This window comes from Lutjanus erythropterus, chromosome 17, assembly GCF_056507025.1.
Source record: "Lutjanus erythropterus isolate fLutEry1 chromosome 17, fLutEry1.hap2, whole genome shotgun sequence".
Lineage (NCBI taxonomy): Eukaryota > Metazoa > Chordata > Actinopteri > Lutjaniformes > Lutjanidae > Lutjanus > Lutjanus erythropterus.
In genome coordinates this window covers 11167521-11189317 of record NC_139333.1, presented here as the reverse complement: position 1 = coordinate 11189317, position 21797 = coordinate 11167521, and the positions used below count along the sequence as shown (strand labels likewise).

The 21797-nt window shown below is 38.7% G+C and overlaps 3 protein-coding genes across 5 annotated transcripts; 2 read left to right on the top strand and 1 right to left on the bottom strand.

Annotated features, from left to right (window-relative positions):
- Nucleotides 1–39: 39 nt before the first annotated feature.
- eif2ak1 (eukaryotic translation initiation factor 2-alpha kinase 1) lies at nucleotides 40–13652 on the bottom strand. The gene is made up of 15 exons (XM_084740535.1): nucleotides 13267–13652; nucleotides 10029–10196; nucleotides 9758–9894; nucleotides 9468–9511; nucleotides 9173–9272; nucleotides 8498–8578; nucleotides 8319–8412; nucleotides 8157–8205; nucleotides 6923–7307; nucleotides 6470–6578; nucleotides 6248–6354; nucleotides 1822–1936; nucleotides 1628–1707; nucleotides 1237–1470; nucleotides 40–374 (listed from the first exon to the last, which is right to left on the bottom strand). The coding sequence occupies exons 1-15, from the start codon at nucleotides 13439–13441 to the stop codon at nucleotides 249–251; spliced, it is 2004 nt and encodes a 667-aa protein (XP_084596661.1). The 5' UTR covers nucleotides 13442–13652; the 3' UTR covers nucleotides 40–248.
- On the top strand, nucleotides 1943–6246 carry LOC146311780 (ankyrin repeat domain-containing protein 61-like). Of its 3 annotated transcripts, none has more exons than XM_084740533.1 (5): nucleotides 1943–3330; nucleotides 3675–3769; nucleotides 4333–4504; nucleotides 4711–4908; nucleotides 5572–6246. In XM_084740533.1, exons 1-5 carry the CDS (start codon nucleotides 3271–3273, stop codon nucleotides 6187–6189), a joined length of 1143 nt encoding a protein of 380 aa, XP_084596659.1. In that variant the 5' UTR covers nucleotides 1943–3270; the 3' UTR covers nucleotides 6190–6246. The 3 variants fall into 3 exon arrangements, with proteins under 3 accessions (XP_084596659.1, XP_084596657.1, XP_084596656.1); XM_084740531.1 differs by having other exon boundaries at nucleotides 4708–4908; XM_084740530.1 differs by lacking the exon at nucleotides 1943–3330 and having other exon boundaries at nucleotides 4708–4908.
- Nucleotides 13653–14198: 546 nt separating the features above from the next.
- On the top strand, nucleotides 14199–21778 carry pms2 (PMS1 homolog 2, mismatch repair system component). Its single transcript, XM_084740268.1, has 15 exons — nucleotides 14199–14574; nucleotides 15425–15564; nucleotides 15798–15884; nucleotides 15976–16078; nucleotides 16164–16347; nucleotides 17402–17569; nucleotides 17731–17828; nucleotides 17915–18014; nucleotides 18174–18258; nucleotides 18347–18499; nucleotides 18605–19454; nucleotides 19719–19886; nucleotides 19993–20093; nucleotides 20767–20936; nucleotides 21402–21778. The coding sequence occupies exons 1-15, from the start codon at nucleotides 14561–14563 to the stop codon at nucleotides 21543–21545; spliced, it is 2565 nt and encodes an 854-aa protein (XP_084596394.1). The 5' UTR covers nucleotides 14199–14560; the 3' UTR covers nucleotides 21546–21778.
- The last annotated feature ends 19 nt before the right edge of the window (nucleotides 21779–21797 follow it).

The following is a 21797-nucleotide window of genomic DNA, read 5'->3' as shown; positions in this document are numbered from 1 at the left end:
GTATAATCACATACTGCTTCTCAGAAATCCCACAAGACATAGCAGAAATTGATTTATTGAACAGCTGGATTAGGATAAATAATTGCACCTTTACATCCAGGTGTACAAGACACACTCAAATGCTTACACGCACACACACACGCACACACACACTCTCTACCACATGTACTAAGTAGGCCAAACATAGTACAGCGGCAGTAGAATAAATCAAGTTTTGAGAGTCTGTGGAAAGTTGAGATTTTTAAGGCTCAGGTCTTGTCCAACTCAGAGAAATGAACTTTGACTTGTGAGCTCTGAAGTTGACTGATCCGTCTCCTCAGTTCCATGATCTCTTCCTCCTGCTCCTCGACCTTTTTCTTCAAGCCGTGGATCACCTGAAGGGAGAAAATATTGTTCAGACTAGTTACTGATTATTAGTAGGAACTTGAATGCAGATGTAAAAGTGCATTTTCTGGTGACACCTGGAGCGTACCCACATAAAACCAAAGCTGCATATTATAAGTAATCCTGAATGGAATTTAAATCTGTTTCCAGACAGTTACATTGGGATAGTTCTGATTATTTTATATTGGGTTGTATGAGGTACTTACTGATAGTCAGTGTATTACCTACAGAAGGAGCCGGGCCACATGCCCCCAGTTTGAAGAAGTATAGAGGGGCGCCAGCATGCTAAGCTAAACAATGTACTGCTGTGGACACAATGGGTGACAAACGTTTTTTCCGGTGCCTAAAAACACTTCCACACTAAAAAAACCCCATCAGTTTAAGTGTACGCTATACTTAGCATATTTTCATACTACTGTATGATTATGTGATTTTGGTGAATCCAAACTATCCTTTTAAAACACAGAAGTCTCACAATAACACAAACAAACTAACAGATTGAGGCAGCAGTAGATCAGCAATGCCAATGAAGATTGGGTAGTTTGGAGAGAGAGCCATATGTGGCTTATATAACAGTGGTGTCCCATCATAAAAGGCTGTCTAATGCCAAAGTAAGGTGGTGAAAATATTCTAAATATAGCGTACACTTAAATGGATATCTTGTTTTATTTTTTTTATGCTTGTTATTTATTTTTGCTTAGCTTCGGTGCTAGTTCCCCCCTCTCTGTTTCCGCCAAAGCGGGGGTATAATACACTGACTGTTGATAAGTACCTCATACAGCCTCACTTCAAATAACCCAAACTATTTTTTAAATAATTTTTAGAGCTATAATATATCCATCTACTACATACTATGTCTTTACTGCAGAAAAGTTCACTCTGTAGTAGCTGGCTGGCCGTGGGCCGAAGACTTGGCTCTTTACTCGTCAGCTTCATGATGTACTTAGCCAGGACTGGCCATTTATCACAGAACGAGTCTGGGATTTTTCCCTCTCTCAGGTCCCCAAGGGTCCGGACCCGCTCCATCTCGGTCCCAAAGGGCTGGAATAGCTCAAGCGCTAGGACCCCGATGCTGTACATGTCAGACTGGGAGAGCAACAATGACACAAATAAAGTTTAGACTCACAGTTGTTAAAAAAGTCCTAGAAGAAGAGAAGACAATAATGAAGATGCATAATAAAAAAAATTACAAATTTATTCTGAATTCATTATAATATAGTTGTGATATTATTAATGTGTTTACCTTTGAGTCATAATGAGAGCCGTTCAGTTGCTCTGGTGCAGCATAAACAAATGTCCCAACACCTGTGGTATGTGAGGAATCTACAAAATACACAAGGGATGTGACTTTTAAACAAGTAGCACCATCTAGTGGTGATTCTGTGAGGTACTGTGTCCTCAAAATAAAACAAGCTAGGAGATGCTGGTATTACTTACCACTGCTGGTAGAGGTGGTGCTTTTATGGCCATCCATTATTATATCTCTGCAGGCCAAACCAAAGTCCCCAATCCGAACATGGCAGTCATGACCATGGAGGAAAATGTTCCTTGGCTGTGGAAGAAACAAAGATACTACAATTTGTTCCATATGTGACTGGGTGTAAAGATGCATGAAGGATTTTGCATGTGAGATATCATATGTTTCACCCAACATATTACAGGCAGAATTCAACAATTTAATACCATCTAACATTACTACAGCTGCAATGATAAGTATATTAATCCATGAGTTGTTCACTATCAAATTAATCACCAACTATTTTGATCATTGATCAATTGTTTTGAGTCATTTCTTGATCTCAAATGTGAATAATTTCCGTTTAGTCCTCTATGAAAGTAAACTGAACATCTCTGGGTTGTAGACAAAACAAAACATTTGAGGATATCACCTTGGGCTTTAGGAAACAGTGATCAACATTCTTCATCATTTTCTGACACATTGAGCCCAACAACTAAATGGTTAACTGAGAAAACAACTGACCATTAAATCTATAATAAAAAATATTTGTCAGTTCCAGCCCAAAACATTGCATTTTAAAACTACTACTCTCTATGTTTTCTCCATAAAGGCTCACATTACATAAACTACTTTGTTCATATTGTACTTCAGTTCCAGTATTTCAAAAGATGGATTGGTAAGCATGTAAACTTTTGAAAAGTAATTATTACCTGCCTTAGGCTTAATTCTATAGCACTTTTCATACAAACAAAATTCAATTAAATTAAACTTTAAATTGTCACCAACTCAATGTGTATGCACATATGAAAACAAAAGGGACAAAGGGCACAAGATGAAATAATAAAATATTAAAATAGAAGATATGTACTGAAATGAGTAAAACCAAACACAAAAAGTAGTGTTAAAAGCAAAACAATCCACAAAATAAAATATAAATAAATAGATAAAATGATACACAAGCACTGGAACAACCTGTAATTGCTCAGAAGGGTGTCACCAGTCAATCCCCATAATTGGCCTCATACACAGCAAGAACTTATCAGTAGTGACAGGAAGACTGTACGTAACTCTCAAAGCTACATGAGGAAATGAGACTGACTGAAAACAACACAGAAAACGGAAGCTGCCGCTGACACTACCAAACCAAAAACAGAAGTAGCTGACAAAGATTTAAATTTTCCCTCCAGAGTACAAAAATTAACTGACATGTACCATCAGCAAACCAGAATAACCAGCTCTCAACCACCAACACGACACACCTCCAGGAAGACTAAACACAGACAGCGGTGGAGCTGCAGTCAGCCTGGTCATGTTGGTGGAGGAACATCAGGAATGGAGCAGTAACATTGCCAAGTATCACAACAATGAATTCTAAACTGCGATTATGGATGAAGACTTGGGACGTATAGTGGACATGTCAAAAAAGTATGGCAGAAAAATTCTCATCAAGACATCAAGACGGTGCGACCGCAGATGTTTTCGGGAAGGTAAACACAATAACACAACCATTAAAAAAAAAATTATTTGTGAGAATTTCAACATGTGAACGCAAGTTTTGCTTCACATAAAAACTGTTGTGTGGACAGAAACATGGCACCTTTTATATTAAATATAGACAGCGATAATGATTACTCACAATGTCAAATGTTTATGCTCTAGTTTGATCATTCAACTTTTGAAAATAAAAAATTTTTTTTTTGTTTTGTTTTAAAAAAACAAAAAAAACCAAAAAAAAACAAAGTACTTCTTGTAGTGTTAAGAGCGTTAGACTTCAACATATTTGTGTTTTGCATAAGTCTGGTTTATCTTGTCTTGTCTTGTCTTGCCTTAGGGTTCAGCTATACTTCCCCTTCATCTGGCTGCCTCTTACAGAAGAGTACAGAGCATGCAGAGCCTGCTGTCAGCAGGGGCAGACCCTGAGATTAGGTCTGAACACACACAAACACGGACAAGAATACGGATACACAAACCAACAACAAACATCCTGCTAAGCAATACTATAGACAGAGTTACATCAGCCTCTAATAAGAAATTAACAAAAACAATTCAAGTGGAGCTGTTGAAATGAACTACTTTCAGCTGAGATAGTTAAGTTTATTTCCTATAACAAAGAAGGTTGTGTATACAGCAAGAGTCTAATTTCATTTTTAGTAACTTTACAACTGTTGTTACAACCAGTGATTGACTGTTATTTCCACAAATTTGACCGATTCCACCACAGTCCCTCGTGCAAATGTCATACATGAATGTTTCACTGAACCGACTCAATGTTGTATCAAAAATGAAAAAAAATACAGCAGCAACTCATCATTTTATTTTGTTTTTTAATATCCTGATAAATATTGTATCATGGACTTTTTATTATGGTTTTATCGTACAGTGAATTGTACAGTACAACAACATACATGTCACTGGTTCTTTCTATCACTTAATAAAGAGTCAACAGCTCTACATCTGCAGAAGTTTGACTGTCTCTGCCTCTGTCACAGGGACCGGCTTGGCCGAAATGCTCTGCACTTGGTGATAACCAGCTGGCCGCGCATCCTGACCACTTCACCAAAACTGGGTTCCAAGGTCAAGGCTGCGGTGACCAGCGGGTGTAGGCAAGCAGAGGCCTGTCTCCGGCTCCTGTGTGAGCACGGCGTTAATGTCAATGCGGAGGTGAAAAGTTTCTCATACTGCAAATCAATGCTGAGTCTCATTTTACACTAACTTCTATTTGTCAAATCCAACAGGCACAGTAAATGAAAAGAAAGAAAAGGCAGGAGTAATGAGTCACTTCTGATGTTTAAATGTAAAATATTATCATAATATCTTTTTGAAATGTTTGCCTAAGGTGTGTGTGTCTTGCGGTTCCTCCCAAGGAGGAGGGGGAGAGTCACCAGACAGCTCTCCACCTATCGGTACGCTACGTCGCTTTGTCTGCCATCCATATTCTGACCAGCTATGGTGCTGAAGTTAATGCTGAGGACGGCAGTGGGATGACGCCCCTGCATATGGCCGCTGGGATCCTCAATAAGGACATCATAACCAGCTTGATCAAAGAGGGAGCAGATATCAACAAGGTTTGTGTTGTTCCTCTGTTGTTCCTCTTTTCAGTGAGCCAACATGTTCAACAGCAGCACCCTGACTGTGTTTGACTAATGTAATATTAATATCCTGTGCAATATTACTTTCATTATAATTAACATGTACAGTATTTGTTTTATTATCATGTGCAACTTATACCTTCATTATCTGGTGCAATATAACTTTTTGTTACTTATCAATATCACTGTTAATATTACTTTCAGTGTAACTGCCAATACTATTTTTAGCTTACTTTTGTACTTATCTTACTTGTATTGTTATAATATTTTGGCACTGTTTCTTTGCATTTATTCATGATTTATTTATTATACACTTAACATTTAAAATTCTATTATTTTCATGTTATTGTAATATGTTATATTTGGAGCAATCTAGCACAAGAATTTCCTTCTGGATAAATAAAGTTCTTATCTTTATTAGTACCATTGGTAACATCTTACACTGCTATTTCATGTCAAAATGAAGGCGGTGAAAAATGGTCTGTTTTCTTCTATAGAACAAAAAAGATCCAAGTTGATTCACACACAAAGGTTTTTGTGCAGAGAAATTCAAAAGTGACACCCAGAAATTCCCTTCACTTCCCTTCACACAATTCTCCACCTGTCCTACATTAAATTAAATTCTTGACTATTTTCAAGGGTGTGAAGCACTCTGGGAACACTCCTCTGCACCTAGCTGCTGTGGCACTGGCTATGAGGACCACTAAAACCCTGGAGGACGACTACAGCTGCATCTCTGAGCTGCTTGAGCAGGGGGCTGAGACCAACACTGAGAACAAAGCTGGAGTGACACCTTTACAGGAGGCGTGCAGCATGGGTAATGAGGGGCTGGTGGACTTGTTGCTCAGGTTCGGAGCTGACATCAATAAGCTGAGCAAAGCAGGGGAAAATTGTCTGTTTCTGTTCCTGAACCACAGGACTAATTTAAGGAACAGCTCTCTACTAGCGAAACTACTCAGTCTGACTTTCCCGCTCAGACTCTACAACCACAAAGGCCACCTGCCCTTGACATTAACACTACTGTGTTTCATCAAACAGAGAGATCAGCTACTAAAACTCATACAGCAGCCACGGAGGCTGCAGGATATTTGCAAGAGTCACATTTATCTAAAACATGTTCATGAAAAGAGGGAAGAGTTGAGAACAATCCTGCCTGAGAGATTATATGACTTTGTATTCAACCGCTGGGAAAATTTACACATTTCCTTCATGACAGAGGACTCTTCTGATAACTCATCTGATATTACTCCTCTCTAACACCTGTATGTCAATGCAAACTGCATCTGATCAAATAAAATCTATCAAAACAGCTTACCTTCAGGTCTCTGTGCATGATTCCCTTGGAGTGAATGTATTCCACTCCCTCGAGTGTCCCTCTTAGCAGGCTGAGTGTGTGTTCAGCATCAACACATCCATAAGGGCCTGAATTTAAAACAAAAGTAGAATTTTCCAAAAACTGTATCTTGGTCCAAACAGGTCTGAAATACATCAGCATAAAACAATTCTGTAATCTTTAATAATGTAAATGCATTATTACATCTTGAGGTCTGTTCTTCTTTGGGCTTGCAGTTTCTTTCAGAGATCCAGTCCTTCAGTGAGCGCTCACACAGTTGCATCTGGATGTAGAGCATTAGGTGGAACTGTACCTGCAGATACAGCCGAATCATAACTGAAAATGTTTTTATGTGCACATTTCACTGTAGCATTTTCTGAAAGAATTTTGAAAAAAATGTCTGATCACTGAAAGTGTCTATTAAGGGATAGTTTGGATTATCTGAAGTGGGGTTGAGTGAGAAGCTACAGTAAATGGCAACTGATACACCTACAGATTGGGGAAGCAGAGTACCAGCACGGAAGCTAAGCAATGTACTCCTCTCTGTTTCTCCAAACTGGAGTCGACCTGCATCTTCTGTAGCTAATATACTGACTATCAATAAGTACCTCATACAACCCACTTCAAATAATCCGAACTATCCCTTTAAGCACCTACCTCTTTAGAAGGCTTTGTGGTGTGAATGTCAGCCCACTGCTGACATTCCTTGTCCACGCAGGAGTTGTTGTTCAGTTCGATGCTGCTCCTGCTGGACTCCTCCTCTAACAGTACTGAGTTGTCCAAGCCCGTGGCTGGACATTTGGAGCCCTTCATGAGATCTCGCTGTCCCAGGAACACACAGGGGACATAGTTCGTGGGGAGGCGCCGCATTGTCTTGGGACACACCACCTGGCCCTTTTCTTGGGTTGGAACCAAAGCTGTGACGGGCTGGGTCTCTTTTGAGGGTCCTTTGGCATCTGAGGCAGCGTCTGTCAGTGCTTCGCCGAGGCTCTGAAAAACTATCGAGGAGCTGCTGCTGCTGCTTTCAGGGCTCTCATCAGAACTGTGAATGAAAAAGTTGAGATAGATTAAATAATGAGTACTACTACATCTATATCTGCTGAGATAAATACTGTAGCATAAAGAATGTTTGAAATATCTTTTAATTTAATCTACCATGTAGTGTTAATAGAAAGCAATAATTAAAATAATTTCTACCTGTCAAAAAAAACAAAAAAAAACAAAAAAATGTCACCCTTACCACTCTCAATGCTATTTCAGTATTGAATCCTTTTAGTGGTCAATCAATCAATACATCAATCAAGAGAAAATAAGTTTTACTATAAAATTTGCCCATTCACTTGTACTATTAATCAAATCCATAATTCGTCCAAAGTAGTCCACCAAAAGATAAAAATATTAAACACACAGTATGTAATTTCTGCAGGTCTCACATCAATGCAATAACAAAAGACATAGTTTGATGATGTCATGAAGTAGTGTGGGATTATGGGAGTTGTTTTTATTGTTCAACGACCAACACTGCCAATGAAAATCTATCTGACATAACTAATGTCAAATGAGGTGACGTTTAAGTTTTATTCGTTACATTTCGCAACATTCGCCACCTTCCTTCCTCACTCTTGTCCTGTATTTCCTCGGATGCCACTGACAGGCAACCAAATGAAATGAAACTACGAATTTCTCCGGGTTTGAACATTGTTGAACATTTGAGATACTGTAAGTACAACACTCAACAAAATATATGCCACAAGTCTTGTCGTTTTTAGACATTTTAGTATAAAGTCTTAGTAGATTATTTTCTTGAAAAAATAGTTTAATCATTTGGTTTATACAATGACAGAAAATGTCCTTAAGAATTCATGTCAGATCAGCTAACACTAGCTCCTACCTGTCTTGATGTCCAGGTGATCCCAGCGCAGGCAGGAGAGACTCCGGACCTGCAACAGAGTTGTTATTAACATTTACTCTCTCTCACGTGACAAGAACAGTGTTCTATTGTTCATAATAACTTCACTCAAAAGCTTATCACAGGACAGCTCTATATACTCACGTGCCACAGGCTGAACATGTTCCATCCAAGCAGTGTGATAGCCCACAACATTTACATGCTGCAGGCTAGACAACACTTTGACTTCCCTGAGGACCTACAGCAAAACCAAATTATACATTCATTACTCTTATAGCTCTGTGGCGTAAAAAGGCTCTATTAATAAAACACTGATGGCTCACCTTCATGCAGTCATCCTTTGACACTTTTTTGATGAGAATTTTCTTCATAGCGTAATATTGTCCATCCAATTTGTTCATAACCTACAAGAGGATGTCACAAATAATTGTGTTGATCAACTCAAATCATGTTCTCCTTTAAGAACAATAACTGTAACCACACCTATAAATACACTGTTTTAAAATCCATTCTAAGTGGATGACGGAGTCCACACCACAACAGTAACGACAACAACAGTGATGAATGATATCAAAAATCAATTTGAATTTCAGGGTATACAACTTTGCAAATGCTTGTAATAGGCTGCAAATTACACATAAACATATGGGGTTTCTGACGTTTGTTTGGTCCTGCTGATGTCCTCTTTGACCATCACAAGAATACCATCAAATTAATGCTGACTTTTATGAAAATAAGATTAAAATTTTGCTAACTCCTGTTGTCTTTGAAGAATCTCATGAAACCATATCCGTCTGGTTTTGTTTTGGTTTGGTTTCTCTGAGGTCAACACAGAGTGAGCGTGCAGTGCGTCCTTGGTTCCGCTCTTTACAGACTGCTATTGTTAATCAGTGTCGTTACTCACACTGTTATTATATATATAGTTATTTCTTTTTTCTGTGGACAAACCTTTAGAGGAGGTTTGATAAAACAGTAAGGAGTAGAATGGAGATAATTACCTTACAAACATTTCCGTATGATCCTTTTCCAAGTCTAGATGTTTCTTCAAATTCACTAAGATACCGGGACGTCTGCGCTTGAAACAGTCCCTCCTTTGGTCTGTGGGAAGGAAAAAAAACCAAACATCTCACATAAAATACATACAAAGTCCTCTTTTTCTCTCTTCTAATATGTTGTTATTTTCAGATGGTAGTTTTTACTGAGTACCTGTGTATGTACCCCTTTGACCTTATGTAATAACAACAAAAAATAAGAAGAAATTCAGCATTAAAATCTACTCATCGTACAACATACCTTATTGTAGAATTGTGTGTGTTTGTGCCAAGACGTTGTTGCCCCTGCAAAATGAACAGAGAACAAACAAAATAACAATGAACACAAGATTGTACCAGTCAGTATAGAATTTCCTTGCTACACTAAAGTGAACAGGATCTTAATTAGTATCAAAGAGATCACCTGTGTTTAGACTACTATTTTATATCAATATGGCTGCTGTGAAAAAGGTCTATTAGTCCAATTGTCAAACCTGACAACATACCGACAACTACAAGAACATGTCATGGTGATTTGTCCAGTTACAGTACCTGTGGATACAGCGAGGAGCTGGCAGCATGAAGCAGCTCGGTGAAGGCCCGGTTGTGCTGGAGTCTGACGGTGCTGAACTCATCACTTATGGCCAAAGGTGAGAGGAGGTTCATGGCGGCTAAACGCTGGCCAATGACTATCAGAGAGACAAGAAAATCATTTGTAACTGAATAAGGAATTAATAACAAATGGCAATCTCAAGGACTGATGCTGAACATACATTTACATTTTTTAACAGCTGTCCAATTATAGTGCAACATCAACACATACCTTTAAACAGCATACGTGAGCGCGCTGGATTGCTCTCGTAGACGAAGCACAGGTGCTCCAGTAGAGACCCCAGGAGAAGGTGGTTGGGGATTGCGGAGGCAAACTCCTGGATGGACACGTAATGCTTACCAGCCATCAACACCTCTCGATTATCATTTACATCAGAAGCTGAGTATAGAAAATCAAAACAGGAAAATGAGAAACAGGAAGCAGTACGATGAAACGTCCTGGAGACCGTAGCACAAAACAACTGTTAAAATTATATGTGACTTTGTTGAACTCCAAATAAAATCAAACACTCACATAAACACAATATTTTCTCTTTCATCTTACCTTCTTCAATAACTTTTGCTATCATTTCAACAATGTTTTTGTCTCCTAGGTCCATTTTCTGTATAAAAAGTAGTTTTGGTCCAATGTTAATCACTCAGAGCAGCACTAATGATTATCCTGTTCATATCCACGTCAAAAATTGAGCACATCTTGTTTATACATAAGGGGGCGTGCACAGTAGTAATGCTTATCTGCCTGTTCCAGCGGACACCAGCCTCCTCCACCTAACTGTACAAACACATGACCGAGCTGAGACACTTGCTCACTGTGCCAAAATGAGAAGGAGGAGCTGTTTCATTGCCCGACACTGTCTTTACTTTCATTTCATCATGCAGCAGGATGTGAGGAGGGGCATGTCTGGACTTGTTTTCAAACAAATGTTCATTACCGAACAAAGATCTGACTTGATCTTAAAACCTGATTATTTCACTACACCCATGCAAATCTGTCAACTTCAAGTTTGTAAAAGATGAAGGGGTACTCCATTGATTTTACACATTAAGGTCAACTTATTTATCATAGAGCACTACTTATAGCCTGTGAAGACAACTGTATAAAGTCCTCTGAGGCAGTGGAGGGAGCTCTCTAAAATAGGGCTGTGCATGACACAATATAAAGCTGCAATAATTAATCAATGAATAAACTATTAGTGATTATTTAATTAATTGCCAACTGTTTTGATAAGCAATTAATTGGCTTGAGTTATTTTAAGAAAAAAAAAAATCTAGATTCTTTGATCCCAGCTTCTTAAATGTGAGTATTTCCCAGTTTCATACTCCTTTATGACAGTAAACAGAATATGTTGGAGTTTTTGGGATAAAAAAAATGGAGGACATCCTCTTGACCTATGGGAAACACCAGTAGACATTTTTCACCATTTTCTGACATTTTTTCAGACCAAACAACTAATCGATTAATCTGGAAAATAATCAACAGATTAACAATGAAAATAATTGTTAGTTGCAGACCTAATACTACACGTATCACAATACAGGAGTTGTGAATCAATATACCATAAGCAAGGTGATGTTTTTGTATATTTTTTATGTCATTTTATGAAAATATTCCATCACAGAACACTCAACCACATGCATAAAATCTGAGCTAAAAGTTTTTCATGCAACAAGAATCAACACAAAATAAACCACTGGCACATTTATTTGCATGTATCATGACATCTTGAGACAATGTTTTTAAGAAAATTGAGTCAGTATGACAAAACATAACCTATGATACTCAAGTGAATTTATATTTTATTACACCCTCATTCTATAGTCTGATGATGATATCAGGGTTTGATGCTAAATCTGTGTTATAAACTGGGGGCATGTAGTTTGTAAGATGGCTCAATTTAATAGGCAGGATGAATTTAAGACCCTGTAAAGCTCCTTTGTGGGTAATGTAGGATCCACTGATTTTGAATCTAGACTCATACGAGAAACAAAAAAATCTGGATAACCATGCATCTGTTGCTTCAATTTTGATCATTCTATTTTTAGTCTCCCTGGCACAAGTCCTCCTAGTTTATGTACGTGCTATATCAAATTGCTGGAGTAGCCCTTTAAGCCTGTTGATTAGAGGTGGGCTGTATAGAAATAAATAGCACAACAAGACCTTCTTCTAAAATTGATTTATACCACAGCATAGCCCAAATCAATATACTGTACTATATATTTCTGTAAATGGCAAAACACAATAGTTTATCTGGTTATTCATAACAATAGAATGCAACATTTGTGGGAGAAATCTAAGAAATTGCAGTGTAAAATTTGACAGCTGAAAAGGTTTGGCATAATCTCTCTTCATGCAGTTGAGAACAGGAGAATTATCTTTATTTAAGAGATTCTTTCTATCATGTAAGAATCAGAGGCTTACAATCTGCCGTTTGTGTTTAAACATTATCATAGCTTCTACAATATGATAGACCGAGGACAAGACTAAAGCTACATGTATAAATGGAAATGCATGTCACAGCCAAAAAGTGTAACCAACACCAGCATACTGGTATTACAACAGGTTTACACTGATGTCAACAAATGCTGACTGTCCTAGATGATAAATAATATAAATCTGAAACAACTCAAATAAAATGTGGCTATACTTTCCAGTTAGGGCAGCAAAATTAATTGAAATCTTAATATGGTATGGTAATAGTGCAATAACACGCAATTTTTTGATAACGGAAAAACAGCATTATTATTAAGTTCTGTTATGCTATAGAGCTGACTTCCAAATCTTGTTTTCCAGATGCAAGAAATCATGGTACAGAACTCAGCAAACATCACATCATCATGATTTTTATATTCACTTACAGTGAAAATGAAAATAGAGCTGCAAAAATTCCAAATCATTCCTACTAATGGTGAATCATATCCCAATCACAATGTCAAAATCATCCCAATATGATTTTTTTTTTTTTCAAGCAGCTCTATTTACTCTGCAGACTGGATAAACTTGGGTAAACTCACTGGCATGTTGGCTGACTAACTCTGCTTTTTATTAACCACAGAATAAATACATAATGTTTAATTATTAAAACACTTAAGAAAAACAACATGAATGGATACTGGAATGCAAATTTTTTTAATGCAATTCCAAAAGGAAAACACACAGTTTTCCCACAACGCCTGCACAAACTATATGAAGTGAAATATGTCTTGACACTGTAGAATAATGGTGGGGTGGGCACTTTACTCCAGTTAAAGGGGGCTCAGAGTTACACTGGTCACATGGCCTTATGTTATAATCCCTAATCTACGCCTCTGGCCGTCTACTCAGTCCACTCAGAATTACACGTGTTATTCTGGGACCGTTGTATCCGGTAATATAGGATAACCAGCACCAAAATCCACTCAATAAGTATCACTAAACACATTAGTAAGGAACAATAGGAAAAGCTGCTTACTGTCAAACTGGACTTCATCGTCCTCTTCGCTTGTCAGACTTAAAAGGCTAATAGTACTCTCAGCCTCTTGACTAATAATAGTTTTGATAATGTTGCGGTGGACCAAAAGATTACCGCTGCTACCAGAACCTTCCTCCGACCGCAGGGGTCCGTTGTTGGATGTTGAACTGTACATTTTGTATGTTAAAAAACGATGAATTAGCAAAACAGAGCACTATTTTTAAAACTCAGCCCACAGAGCAGCTACCCCATATCAGCAGTAAGACAGGCCACACTATTCGTTCATTCCTTGCCTCCCGAATGTTTAAATCGTATGAATCTCTAGCAAGCAGCTCTCTCGAGTCTCTCTCGAGACATGTCAACGGACGGCCATGATTTCAACTTAAAAGGGACTAAAGAGGGAACCCTTGAATTTTTTTAAACTCTCGCGAGATTTTTACACTTTCTTCATTCCACGCCTTGTAGACGTCAATCATGTTTTATGATGTGATATAAAAAAAAAATACATATACATTATATGGGTAGGTTTAGGCACAGAAAATACTTGGTTAGGATACGATTAATGGATTTGGTTAAGATGGTTATTCTCGCGAGATCTTTCTCGAGTCTGGGGTTCCCTTCTCGACTATACCTAAATCTCAACAGCCGTAGTGGGACCGTCTGACAATGTACGTGCTTGATTTACAACAAGATTGACCAGCAGGTTTGGTCGTTATTATTGATATATAAAATCAACATAAGTTCTGTCTTTGGATAGACATAACTACAACTATAACTACAGCGCCAAATCATTGAGAGTGACCCTGCAACAAAAGACGATTTATTCGTTTTTTATCATTTTGGATAATTGCACAAGCGCCCTAATGTCCCAATATGGTGGGTTTGGTGATGAAACGCCACAAAGTTTGAGGAAACTGTTTTGTTAACACTTATATATGAATGTGTATCATTTGTTTAACGTTTTTATCAGTCTTATATTTATGTCGGTCCGTTGAGGTCGCCTGTTCACATATTTACACTTTACATTAACTTGTACAATAACTTTTATAAATAGTCAAACTGCGCACTTTTGCGCACAGGTGGAGCTCACGAACAACGTGCGCACTCGCGCGGTACTGCTTCACTTTTGTGTTTACAACGTGATGTCGTGAAGCGGTTGGCCTGAAATGTTATAACAGTGACATCAAACTACCTACGTTTGACAATGGCGACTAATTAGCGATTGTCTTGTCACTTTACTCTATTAGATAGAGCCACATATTAAAAACACCCCGAAGCTCCTCACTCTGTGAAGATGTCTGATGCTTGGTAAGTGAGCACTTCTTTATTTTGCTTGCCTGCAGATATTTTTGTTTTTTTACATCATGCAAGTCTACCACGTTAAACATATACTACGTTTTAGATCAAGTCCCTTCCGTTATCATGAATTTGAACCTAGAACCAACTTGACTTGAAAGCCTGCAAGTTAATGTGTGTTAATACATATTTAGATCTAAACAAACAGTTCCTCCTAAAATAATAATAGTAGGGTCGCTCTACAATATAGCACAACAAGAATAACAGCCAACTTTCCGAGCAATATTTACTTTAGTGAAATAAACCATTTACAATTAAGTCACCTGGATTCCCATAATCCATATGTATTTACCTCAAGTCAGAGAACACAGGATTTAAAGGAACATTTCTCCACAGAATTAAAAAAATCATTTTTTTCCCTCTTACCTGTAGCACTATTTGTCTATCTGAATTGTTTTGATGTGAGATGCTGTGTTTTTGAGATATCGGCTGTAGAGATGTTTGCCTCTCTCCATCACAACATGTCCCGGTTACTCAGGATAGTCCATAGACCTTATTTTGAGCAGTTTCATGTAGGAACTATTTTCTTTCTACCAAACCTCACTTGACAGCTGTATTACCATGCATAAGGAAGCTTGCATCTACTCATGGGCGAGAGGCTTGTTCTGTTCTTGCTGATGTAAACGTTAATGGTATCCTAGTTGGTTGAATTCTAACTTCTTATCCATGAATAGATGCATGCCCCCTTCTGCCCAGTGATATGGTTGGTGGGTGTAGTGTGGTAGAAAGAAAAGACTTCCTGCATGAAACTGCTCACAACAAGGTCTGTGGATTACTTTTGCAATGGTTTTCCTCTCAACAGTTCTGAACCTGCTGGAGCCATCAAGGCCATCGACAAGAACTCAGTGCATCAGATCTGCTCTGGACAGGTAGTGCTGACTTTGGCCACTGCTGTCAAAGAGCTGGTAGAAAACAGCGTCGATGCGGGGGCCACCAACATTGGTAAGGAGTACTGATGCACACAGTATGATACTGGGGTTTTCTGTTTGCTAATGAAGTTTTGATAGCCCACCAATCACTCATAAGAGCTACAGTTTGGAATGTTTCTATTTGTTAAAATAACATGTCTGTGTTATACAGTGAAGTACAATAGGTGATATTAATTTAGCTTAAAATATGTACATGAATTCCAATATCATGTTTTGAATTCAGTATCAAATTGATGCATTTTCTAGATGTCAGGCTTAAGGAGTGTGGAGCTGAACTAATAGAAGTGTCAGATAATGGCAAAGGAGTAGAAGAAGCCAACTTTGAAGGACTGAGTAAGTTCCATCTTCGTTTGTCTCCATGTGGTTAATTAAAGCATGACCTCTTATGTGAAGTGAAGTGAAACTTCTTCCATCCGTTCCACAGCATTGAAGCATCACACATCAAAGCTGAGGGACTTCTCTGATCTCATCCATGTGGAAACATTTGGCTTCAGAGGTGAAGCCCTCAGCTCTCTGTGTGCTCTGAGGTAAAACACTTCAGCAGCCACATTCATTCAGCACGTGAACCTGTTTTACCTGTCACCTCATCAGCTAAATTCCTCCCTGCTTTAGTAACCTGAGTGTGGTGACCTGCCACGAGTCTAGCCAGGTGGGGACCAAGCTGGTGTTCGACCACAAAGGCCACCTGGTGCAGCAGTCACCCCATCCCCGACAGCAAGGCTCTACAGTCAGCCTGCAACAGCTCTTCTACACCCTGCCTGTCCGACATAAGGAGTTTCAACGAAATATTAAGAAGGTCAGTCATTAAAGATCATCTCATGTTTCTACACACAATATAACTACAAATCATATACTTTTTCTGAAAAGTCTTTTTGATTGTTTAACAGTTTTTCCTACATTCTGGATAGCCATTGATTTCCATGTTATATAAAATTGTCATGTAACGTCTTTACTTACTTTGATTTAGTAGTCCTTAACTGTAACAGCAAACTTGATACTTTTTGTCAAAGTTGCATGGTAACATTGTGGGAACTTGTTGATATTTTCATATATGCCCATTTTACCTTGCTCTTTTCTTAATTCTTTTGATTTTCTGGCAAAAATCCAACTGTTTAATGATGAATGTATGACACCATAAAGTCCTGGAAACCTGAGTTTCTCAACAGCACATGAACACACTATCTTGCACTTCAAATATGATATAACACAATATAAATGTATAAAAATGTGCTGGATTATCCACTTTACCTCAAACCAGTTTGTAGACTTTGCAAATTGATTTCCATACCAAGACTAGAACCCAGTGGATGAAAGGGAAATAGGAAAAACACTTTAGTAATCATCATAGTCAATTTAAAAATGAAAATAGCTGGCATAATTGTAACACAGCAATTGGAATGCACATTGTAGACATAAAATAAAAAAATATATATAATACAACTTGTTATGCCTTTAATTATTTTTTTTTCATTTAGGATCTTTGAATGTATTAGTCCAGAAAAAGTGTTCTTAAAGTTTCAATGACTGAGTGTCAATATAAGGAGCCAGCATAAGACTGACGGCCGCACAGGAACTTGTCATAGAATCTGTGTACAGTCCTGTGATGGCGTTTAACATTAACAGTTCTTTGAGCACCAAATTCAGACAGATAAGACAGGTCACTGAGAAGTAAGAAGAAAAAAGTCAAAGTATTGAAATGAAATGTTCGTTTGCCGCTCAAAATGTTTCAGAGAGCCACCACTGGGCCGCGGGCTGTACTTTGAGAACCCCTTGTTTTGAGCAAATAGGTGGATAATTAAATTGCCCGTCATTCATCTCATCTTAAAGATTTAATCATTCTGTATTTTCAGGAGTATGCAAAAATGATACATGTGCTGCAGTCCTACTGTATCATCTCTACAGGAGTGCGTATTACCTGCTCCAACCAAAATGGGCAGGGAAAGCGCAGCACAGTCCTCAGCACCAGTGGCAGCCAGAGTATGAGAGACAACATAGGTGCCATATTTGGACCAAAACAGGTTGGACCATTGGTTTCACGCTTTTCATGCCTATACTGTTCATTTGCAATCTGCAGAAGGTGTCAGTATGACCGTATCACTGCTGTGGGAAATCCAAGAGTTGAAGAAAGTTATTTGGTTTGCTAAATACTTAATTTCTTTTTGTCTGTTGTGTTCTGCAGCTACAGAGTCTTCTGCCTTTCCAGCAAGTCTTTGCTACAGAAAATGTTCTTGAAGAATATGGACTCAAAGATGCAGATCTGCCAAAACAGCTGTTTTCGTGAGTGACACCTTTGTATAGAAGTCTTGTGTCCTCTGCAAACAAAATCCTTGTTTTTTTTTTAATTAAGGTCTCTGTTTTGGCAGCATTACCGGATTTGTGTCGCGAGGAGACCATGGTGTTGGGAGAAGTGCCACAGACAGACAGTTCTTTTTCATTAACAACCGCCCATGTGACCCACTAAAGGTAATTAATGTTAGGTATACTGTAATTCAATTTCTTTAGCATTTATAAGCAGTGCAAATTTACTGTGGATTTATATACTGCTAATGAATGCTAAATAAACATACTTGAATTAAAATGGTTTAATTTTCAGTCTGATCTCTGGTTATTCCCACTTTGCAGGTGACCAAACTTGTGAATGAAGTGTATCATATGTACAACAGACATCAGTATCCATTTGTTGCATTGAACATAGCCGTTGCCTCTGGTAAGAAAATTACTGAAGCAAAGCTATTTCTGAAACGCGCTGCTGCTGCTGACTTTCTAAACTACATGTTTTTGTGCTGTTGTTTCAGAGTGTGTGGATGTGAACGTCACCCCGGACAAACGACAAATTTTCCTTCAGGAGGAGAAACTCTTGCTGGCTATTCTAAAGACGTCTCTAATCAACATGTATGAGGCTGGAGTCAATAAGATCAGCCTGAACTATACACCTGTACCCAGTACCAGTAAGAACTGACACAGCAACACATAACGTTTATACTGTTTATTGATATTATATCTGCGTAATATCACTGAGAGTGCTTATATTTTGACTGTCACTTGTCTCTTAGATACAGCAGCGTCTGAAATTTGTCAGGTCGTCTCATCTAATGAGAACATACCAGAACCCGGACAGGAACCAGTCATTCAGAGCCCAAAGTCGTCTTTAAACCTGGCCGGCCTAAAAGCCGCTTTTTCAAGTCATCAGAGCCAAGCCAAGTCAAGTGTAGCAAAAGCTGCCAACTGCGGCCCAACACAGAAAACACTGCAGTCTTTTTTTAAGGGCCCTGTCAAACCTCCTGTCTGCAGCCCGCAGTCGAAATCTCCTCTGAAACCCACAAGAGATCTAGCGAAATGCTCTCCAGTGGGAAAGTCAGTGCTGGATGGGTTCAGGTATGGAGGGAGGTCCAGCGATACAGACTCTGAGAAAGACGGTGTTATGTCCAGTTGTGAGGTTACCGTGGAAACACCAGATGTTCAGCATTCTGGTGTGGAGTTCAGTTCTCCTGAACTGCCTGTTGTAAAAGATGAAACAGTCCAAGAAACGTCAGACAGTAGTCACACTGTTCCCGAAGACCCAGAGCTACAGACCGAACCATGCACGTCTAACGAGGACACCGCTGTGAGCCCAGATGCCAAGAGACCCAGGACGGAGAATCCACTTTTTCCTACAGACCACAAGTCCAGCGAGTCTTCAAACTGTTGTGGGAAATCCTCCGTGACGGTGGATGCTCCAGTATGCCAACAGAGAAGGACGTTGCCTCTTCAGTTCTCTTTCGAAGAGCTGGCAGGGAAGATAAAAAGGTTAAAGGAGCAGCAGGCACAGAGGGCCAACAAGGATCTGTGCTATCGACGCTTCAGGGCCAAGATCAACCCTGGAGAAAACCAGAGTGCAGAGGAAGAGCTCAAGAAAGAGATCAGGTAGGATTTTACTCTTGTACCCAGTAGGGGATGGCCTCAACCATGGGTCCAAACTGATTCAAAGTCAGTGGGTTATTTATGAATTTTGACACTTTCCCTTCTGTAAATTTCATCTTGGATCTGTAATATTCTCTTAATGAAACATACATCATTTGGTTTGCTAGTTGCTACCAGCCTGTACCTTACTGCTACCTGAACTTGCCAATATTGGTGTGTAATAATTTCCACCACAATAAATGATCTTTCTGTCTTTCATGCCTACAGTAAAGACATGTTCAAACAGATGGAGATCATCGGTCAGTTCAACCTGGGCTTCATTATCACCAAACTCAACTCAGACATCTTCATGATTGACCAGCATGCTACAGATGAGAAATACAACTTTGAGATGCTGCAGCAGCACACTGTGCTCCAAGGACAGAAACTAATAGTGTAAGAATCAAAATTGGTTGTTAAATTCTGGCTTTTGTTGTTTAAAAATGATCTTTTTTTTAACTTGTCAGTGATGTGTTTTTGTTTTCTCCCTTTATGTTTGCAGCCCTCAGAAGCTTCACCTAACTGCTGTCAGCGAAAATGTTCTCATAGAGAACATTGAGATTTTCAGAAAGAATGGCTTTGAATTCCTTATCGATGAGGATGGTATGAAAATTATAGAGATAGTTTGGATTATTTGAAGTGGTGCCCTGTGAGGTACTTATTGATACTACCTTTGTATCTGTATCTGTTAATTTGTTTGTGTTATTGTGTGGCTTTGGTGCTTTAAAAGGATAGTTTGGACTCACCAAAGTCACACAATAACAAACTAACAGATTGAGGCAGTGGTAGACTAGCAGCTTCTTTGTTCTGCAAAGTAAAATTACTGATTTCGCCTATGGAGTTCGGTTAGTTTGGAGAGAGCAATATTTGTCTCATTGTGGTTTCTCATAAGAAAAGGCTGCCTGACAGCAAAATAAAGTAATGAAAATATTTTATATGTAACGTACACTTTTTTTTAAATGTGAATCTTTTTTAAGTAGCTGAAATACATTTTGTTGCTGATCCTGTCCTCAGCAGTTTTTGCTTAGCTTCCATGCCGGTGCCCCTCCCTGCTTCTCCTAAATGGGGGCCTGCGGACCGACTTCTACTGTAGTTAATGCACTGATGATCAATAAGTGCCTCACACAAACTCATATCAAATAAACCAAACTATCCCTTTAACCGTGATATACAAGTGTTTAAACATGAGTTGAATTTATCTCACATTCAACACAGTTATGCCCCATTTCGATGATTACAAATGCTAAGTCAGACTTTTTTTTTCTTGTGACTGCAGCTCAGGTGATGGAGAGGGTTAAGCTGGTGTCTCTGCCCACCAGTAAAAACTGGACGTTTGGACCAGCCGATATTGAAGAGCTGATCTTCATGCTGAGCGACAGCCCGGGGGTCATGTGTCGACCATCCCGTGTCAGGCAGATGTTTGCCTCCAGAGCCTGTCGAAAATCTGTGAGTTAAGACCGAGAGACCATTTTAAGTCTTTTCAGTATTTACACTGACCAGGTTTTAGCTTTAGATCAGGATTTTATGTTCAACCTTGTTTATTAGTGGTTATTGGATCAGAAAAATCTTTTTTGTATGTTATGGCAATTTACAGCCAATTACTTACACTTTACATTGGTACAGACCATTTTAGAAAGGATCTTTGTTGTTTGTTTGTTTTTTAGCTGTTGATTTCCCTTCAGGTCCTCACACTATGAAAATAAACTGTAAATATTATGTGTTCTTTAATTTTAATCAGTGTGGATGTGTACAAGAAACTTTTAAACCTTTGCAGGTTAATTGTAATACTGCACTGAAATCAGAAGAAGCAACGTCAAAAAACTGATTCCAGTAGTATGTAAGGTGTGATTTGCTGTTGTAAAAAAAAATATTTACCATAAGACTACTGGTTTTGCGCATGTCCATCTTCAGGTCATGATCGGCACGGCCTTGAGCGTCAGTGAGATGAAGAAGCTGCTGGTTCACATGGGGGAGATCAATCATCCATGGAACTGTCCTCACGGCAGACCCACCATGAGACACCTCGCCAACCTGGACATCATCTCACAAGACTGACAGTTTCAAGGAGGGAACTGTTGCTTGTTTGCTTTCATTCTGGTTTATTATTGATACATCAAAACACAGAAGACGGAGTCCAAACTGTAGATACTGTGTAGACTGTTTAGTTTATTTTTCTTTATATCTGTTTAGATATGTTCTGATTTTATTTGTATTCTGTAACATAACATAATCAGTTTTTTTTAATTTAGCACACAATTAATGTGGAAAATAAACAAGAGTAACTGAAAGATGTGTTGCCACTTGGTA